Source organism: Theropithecus gelada, chromosome 9, assembly GCF_003255815.1.
Source record: "Theropithecus gelada isolate Dixy chromosome 9, Tgel_1.0, whole genome shotgun sequence".
Taxonomy (NCBI): Eukaryota; Metazoa; Chordata; class Mammalia; order Primates; family Cercopithecidae; genus Theropithecus; species Theropithecus gelada.
In genome coordinates, this window is record NC_037677.1 from 129,821,751 (window position 1) to 129,827,750 (window position 6,000).

At 58.0% G+C, this 6,000-nt stretch overlaps 2 protein-coding genes across 4 annotated transcripts in view; one reads left to right on the forward strand and one right to left on the reverse strand.

Annotated features, from left to right (window-relative positions):
• TUBGCP2 (tubulin gamma complex associated protein 2) overlaps positions 1-867 on the reverse strand; it is a 29,157-nt gene extending 28,290 nt beyond the window's left edge. The window contains exon 1 of one of the 2 annotated variants that reach the window (XM_025396186.1): positions 535-867. The gene's annotated coding sequence lies outside the window, so the exon portion shown is untranslated. The remainder of the gene's footprint in view (positions 1-534) is intronic. The other variant, XM_025396185.1, reaches the window with a different exon arrangement.
• ZNF511 (zinc finger protein 511) lies at positions 592-5,121 on the forward strand. 2 transcript variants are annotated; one of them, XM_025396189.1, is made up of 6 exons: positions 592-808; positions 1,210-1,283; positions 1,596-1,797; positions 1,985-2,109; positions 3,779-3,904; positions 4,748-5,121. In XM_025396189.1, the coding sequence occupies exons 1-6, from the start codon at positions 656-658 to the stop codon at positions 4,824-4,826; spliced, it is 759 nt and encodes a 252-aa protein (XP_025251974.1). In that variant the 5' UTR covers positions 592-655; the 3' UTR covers positions 4,827-5,121. The 2 variants fall into 2 exon arrangements, with proteins under 2 accessions (XP_025251974.1, XP_025251972.1); XM_025396187.1 differs by having other exon boundaries at positions 609-808; positions 3,784-3,904; positions 4,748-5,116.
• The last annotated feature ends 879 nt before the right edge of the window (positions 5,122-6,000 follow it).

Genomic DNA, 6,000 nt, shown 5'->3' on the forward strand with positions numbered 1-6,000 from the left:
ACAGGTCGTGGGTTTCACGGGAGCTGCGGGGACCGGAGACGTCGACAGGACCCCGACAAACCAGGAAAGGGCCTTTGAACTAAAGTAACGGGAATTCACCCAAGCGCTTTAAGTTAAAAACGGTTGCAATAAAACCGGAGCCACTTCGGCTCCGGTTTGCGACTGGTTTAGAGGGAACAAGATCCAGGGACTGCCGCGGTCCAACAGGCGGGAGACGAGAGCCGGGGCAAGGCGGACGGGAGAGAGCGTGCGAGAGGGGGACCTGCGACCCGGCTTCCCAGGGCTGGGAGGGGACACCCGGGACGACCCGGAGGCCCGCTCCGCCCCGCCCCGGCTGAGTGTCGGGCCGCGGGGCAAGACGCTGGCCTGGCCGGTGCAGGCCCCAAGGGCTTCGGCCCAGAGTTCGGGGACCGCTGCGCAGCCAGAGGGAGCGCGCGGGAAGAGCCGCGTCCCACCAGTTCCGTCGCCTAGTGGTCCCCCGGGCCCGGCAGTCCCCCAAACCCCTCTCTGTGCCCGCGCTCTGCCGGGACTCACCGCAGTACCGGAGCCACAGCCCCCGCGCAGCCCCCCACGGCGGCGGAAGTGCGCACGACGTCACCTCCGGCTCGGCTGGCGGACGGTGGCCGACAGGCTGCGCCCGCCCGCGCCCGGGGTGATGCAGCTGCCCCCCGCGCTGTGCGCCCGCCTCGCCGCGGGGCCCGGGGTGGCGGAGCCACTGCCTGTAGAGCGGGACCCCGCGGCTGGGGCCGCGCCCTTTCGCTTCGTTGCGCGCCCGGTGCGCTTCCCGCGAGAGCACGAGTTCTTCGAGGTGCGTGAACAAAATTGGGAAAAGGCAGTTGTGGGATCCAGCTGGGCCTACGGCTGCGGGGCGGGGCCGGAGCCGGGAGTGGGCGGGGCCTGAGGCTGCAGGGCGGTGCTGGAGCCTGGAGTGGGCGGGGCCTACGGCTGCGGAGCGGGGCCGGAGCCTGGGACAGGCGATACCTGAGGCGGTGGGGAGGGGCCGGAACGAATGTGGGCGGGGCCTGAGGCTGCAGGGCGGAGCCAAAGCCTGGAGCAGGCGGAGCCAATGGTTGTGGGGCGGGGCCGAGCCGGGAGGGTGGAGCCTACAACTGTGGGGCGGGGCCGGATCCCGGGATGGGTGGGGCCACGGGTGTGGGCGAGGCCTGCGGCGAGGCACCTGGCCCCGCCGACGGCGCACTTCTCCTGCAGGATGGGGACGTGCAGCGCCACCTCTACCTCCAGGACGTGCTCATGCAGGTGGCCGACGCGCCTGAGAAGCCCAGGTAAGCGGCTGGGCAGTGCCCTGCCAGTGCTATTTCTGCGCCGCCTCCCTGCCTCGTGCCTAGTCCCTGGGGCTGCGCTGCCGCCTTTCCATGTGCGGCTGCCCCACCAAGGTGCTGTGCCTGTCCAGATTTGGCATGGCTGACTCCACCACCACCTAGTCTGTTTGTGAAACTTAATTCATAAAAAGAGGGCTTGGGATCGCAAAAGATGCATGGGGGCTTTATTGGAGGTCTCAAAGGGAAACTGTGCAGAAAGTCCAGCTTGGTTCCTCGCACCGGAGGAAGGGCCCCTGAAGCAGGTCTCCTTGGCAGGGTGCCCGCGTTTGCCTGCCAGGTGGCCGGCTGCTGCCAGGTGTTCGATGCCCTGGACGACTACGAGCACCACTACCACACGCTGCACGGAAATGTTTGCTCCTTTTGCAAGCGGGCCTTCCCTTCCGGACATCTGCTGGACGCCCACATCCTGGAGTGGCACGATTCGCTCTTCCAGATCCTGTCTGAGAGGCAGGACATGGTGGGTGAGGTCTACATAGCCGCCGAGGCCATCCCCAGTGGTGATGGGCTCAGAGTGCTGCCCCCAGCTCTCGGGTGCACAGGGGCAAGGCCAGGGATACCTTTCCGCCCTTGGCAGCCCTGCTAGAGGGGCATGGTGGTGGGGGAGGGCCAGGGGTCAGAGGGAGGTGATGCCGTCTCCGTTTCAGTATCAGTGCTTGGTAGAAGGCTGCACAGAGAAGTTCAAGACCAGCAGAGACCGGAAGGACCACTTGGTGAGGATGCACCTGTACCCCGTGGACTTCCGGTTTGATAAGCCAAAGAAAAGCAGAAGGTAGGGAGCCACCAGGCTCTGCACGTGTCTGTTTTTGATTTTAGGAAGAGGCTTCCAACCAGCCAGAACACATAGACTGTCAGACTTATCCTAATGGGGTGTCCACCTACGGGTACATGAAGCCCTGGCAGCACAGCTACAGGTGGTTGTGCCGGCAGCCACCCTGCTGAAGGGAGGCTGGAGGGGAGCCCCTGGCTGCCCAGCTCTGTGCCGGTGGAGGCAGCAGAGGGGGTGTGGGAATGAGCAGGCACAGCACCTCTGCACTCACACCCCTTGGGGCTGTGCCTCTACCTCCTGCAGCAGTTGGCTGTGCTCACACATCATGCTGCCCTGGCTTTCTCTTTGTCCTGGTTGTGCGCATATGAACTTGATGCCAAAGCCATTTATTAACATGTTCCTGCCTAGAGCGCACTCTGGGAAATACTTCCAAAACAATCTTTTTTTTTTTTTTTGAGACAGGGTCTCACTGTGACACCCAGGCTGGAGTGCAGTGGTGTGATCTAGGTTCACTGCAACCTCCACTTCTCAGGCTCAAGCGATTCTCCCACTTCAGCCTCCTAAAGTGCTAGGACCTGCCAACACGCATCACCACACTTGGCAAAATGTTCTATTTTTTGTAGAGACAGGGTCTTGCTATGTTGCCCACTCTGGTGGTGAACTCCTGGGCTCAAGCAATCCACCTGCCTCAGCCTCACAAAGTGCTGAGATTACAGGTATGAGCTACCACATCCAGCTGGAACAATTTTTAAATTGTGTTACATTTCTTCTTTTTTTTAACTGATTATCTTAGGTGAACCTTCATAATCATCTGAAATTGTATTGATCAAAGTCTTTCAGACTACATTTTCTCAAGTAGTAATTTGCTGTTTAAAATAAAATAATTGGGAGAACTCACTGCAATATGGGAGGCTTTTACAAAGACTTATATATAAAGTAATTGTCTCCCTTCCAAGGGATCATTTTAAGGAGAAAAACCCTACAATGCTGGATTGAGACATTCGTATTATGGAAGAGACTAGTTTATAGTCTCTGGTTAACTTGAGCAAATTTCTCACACTCGTAAAAAGACCTGTGGCACCGTTGGCACCAAAAATACCATTCTCAAAACAAGTATGATCGTTGCAGTTAAGTTTATAAAATGCAGGCTTTATTATATAAACAACGACCTTGCTGTAATCATTTTCCTTTTCCCAGTATCCTGAAAACCACACTATAAAATTAGACTATGCCAAAATAGAAAATATGCTACTTGGCCGGGCGCGGTGGCTCAAGCCTGTAATCCCAGCACTTTGGGAGGCCGAGATGGGTGGATCACGAGGTCAGGAGATCGAGACCATCCTGGCTAACACGGTGAAACCCCGTCTCTACTAAGAAATACAAAAAATAGCCGGGCGAGGTGGCAGCGCCTGTAGTCCCAGCTACTCGGGAGGCTGAGGCCGGAGAATGGCGTGAACCCGGGAGGCGGAGCTTGCAGTGAGCTGAGATCCGGCCACTGCACTCCAGCCTGGGTGACAGCGCGAGACTCCATCTCAAAAAAAAAAAAAAAAAAGAAAAAAGAAAATATGCTACTTACAAGGAAATCCAGTTTCTTTCTTGCACATTCATTTCTGGGGAACACGGGGGCTGTAGGAGCCATGCAGGGCTGCTGCTCACTGCTCTGTCCCTGCAGCCCAGCCTCAGCGGAAGTCCCAGGGGACAGTGGAGAGCGGTCAGAAGGGGAGGCCATGGAAATCTGCTCCGAGCCTGTGGCGGCCTCCCCTGCACCGGCCGGTGAGAGGCGGACCTACAGTCATAGGTCAGTGTCCAAGCTGTTTCTGAAACACGTTCTCAATGTGTGTTCGGTGCTGAGGATTCTGGGTTGCACCCTGGGCCGCTGCGCTTCTCATACTGAATTCAGAAAGGTAACGCTGGGAAAGAAAATCGGCTTCCGATTTTGCCGGAGAAGAAAGTCCAGATGTTTCAGGTCCTGTGAATAGCTAAGTTTCTCTTGCATACTCTGTTTTTGAGGCGCTGAAGTGCAGGAATGCCGAGCCCCACTCCCTTTTCCTCACTGTCTGAGTGGGATGGAAAGAGTCCCACTTGCAGTTGCTTCAGTTACAACCCAGGCGTCTGCTTTTCTCGCGCTACCTGTGCCGTCTGCCTTCCTAGCATTACCTGTAGTTGTCTTGGGTTAAAGTCGATTTCAAATTAATTTGGGGAAAACAGTGAACAATTGGGGAAAAACATCATCAAAGATTCCGAACAGGTGGAAAGATGAACTTAGCGTTCCCTGCACCCCCTTACAGATGCCTGGACTTTGGCCTGTGGATGAGCCCCAGGGGGCTGGGGCAGTAGGGGTTTCCCCTGGACAGACGTGGGGTAGCAGGAAGTCTCAGCCCCAGAGGACTTGGCAGGAGCCGCCGTCTCCGCTGAGTTCTTCCCAGTGGGTGTATGTCGGTGGCTGGCGGGGATCTCCCCCAGGAAGTAGGTCTCAGACAGGCTGTGGAAAGGGAGCTGCCCCAGGGCCCAGGAGGGCTGGCTCTGCATCCCGCATATTCCCAGAGTGAAAGAGAATGAGAAGGAGACACACGACTGCTGTTATGACCTGGGTTGTTGGTTGGCAAATGCAGCGTCTAATACAAACTTTCTTCCATCCCAGAATACCCTCTACCATCTGCTTTGGTCAGGGTGCTGCTCGAGGATTTAAAAGCAACAAGAAGAAAACCAAACAGTGCTGATAGATTCAGAAAAGGAGTGGGGGGCAGTCACCACTGGTGGGAGTGGCATCCACCGTGGGCCTTTCTCCGACCTTCTGGTGTGGCTGCCCTGGGGCCAGGCCCTCGCCATCCTTCCTGTCCCTGTTCCTCAACAAATGGCATCAGCAGCCATCATCAGAAGCAGTGAGGGACCCACAGATTTTGGAAACGACCTCGAGACACTATTGGGACTGAGATGTGGACGGCCTGCCTCCCCCTGCAGGGCAAACCCTAAGAATGTATTTTTAAACACATGAAATGAGTATTTTTCACTGATGGTCTTGTGTCTTCATTTCTGTGCTGAGTCAGGTGGGGAATGGTCATTGTTACCCATGTGTATTCTGTTTTCCACCCTCGGTTTTCAGGAAGATTTATAAAGTCCTGACACCCCTCAGACGTGGGTGATGGCGTAGAATACAGCACTCTGCCTTGTCCCAGACCTCCTGGCTTTGGGAGCCACACCCGGTTGTCCCTGCCACACCACTCCGGAAGTAGACCTGGTGGGGGTAGGCAGTGATGCCCACAGGGAGGGGCACAGTGGCTCTGGGGGTGTGGGGTGCTGGGGGTATATGGGGTGGTAGAGGGTGCTGCCCCAGAGGGCGCAGGACCCATCACTGGTGCCAGCAGGGACCACAGAACCTGCAGCAGGAAACGCAGGCCGGGAGGTTGGGGCTGGCATTGGATTGCAGAGAACACTGGGAGCAGTGTGTCCTGGAGAAACCGCTCTGTTTTGATAAAATTAGGGCTCTCGACCCCCGACCATGTCTTCCTCCAGAGGCCCTGTTCCCACAGCATGTGACTGAGGTGCTCCTGGCCCCCCCGCCCCCAGCATCACCTCACAGCCCCGGGCATCACCTCACAGTCCCCGGGCATCACCTCACAGTCCCCGGGCATCACCTCACAGCCCCGGGCATCACCTCACAGCCCCCCGGCATCACCTCACAGCCCCGGGCATCACCTCACAGCCCCCCGGCATCACCTCACAGCCCCCCGGCATCACCTCACAGCCCCCGGCATCACCTCACAGCCCCGGGCATCACCTCACAGCCCCCCGGCATCACCTCACAGCCCCCCGGCATCACCTCACAGCCCCCGGCATCACCTCACAGCCCCGGGCATCACCTCACAGCCCCCCGGCATCACCTCACAGCCCCGG

Bases quoted from the DNA above. Each gene is read 5' to 3' on its own strand.
- ZNF511 (XM_025396189.1), top strand. From the start codon at position 656: ATGCAGCTGCCCCCCGCGCTGTGCGCCCGCCTCGCCGCGGGGCCCGGG. The intron at 809-1,209 runs GTGCGTGAACAA...CTTCTCCTGCAG, and splicing joins GAGAGCACGAGTTCTTCGAG to GATGGGGACGTGCAGCGCCA. The intron at 1,798-1,984 runs GTGGGTGAGGTC...TCTCCGTTTCAG, and splicing joins TGTCTGAGAGGCAGGACATG to TATCAGTGCTTGGTAGAAGG.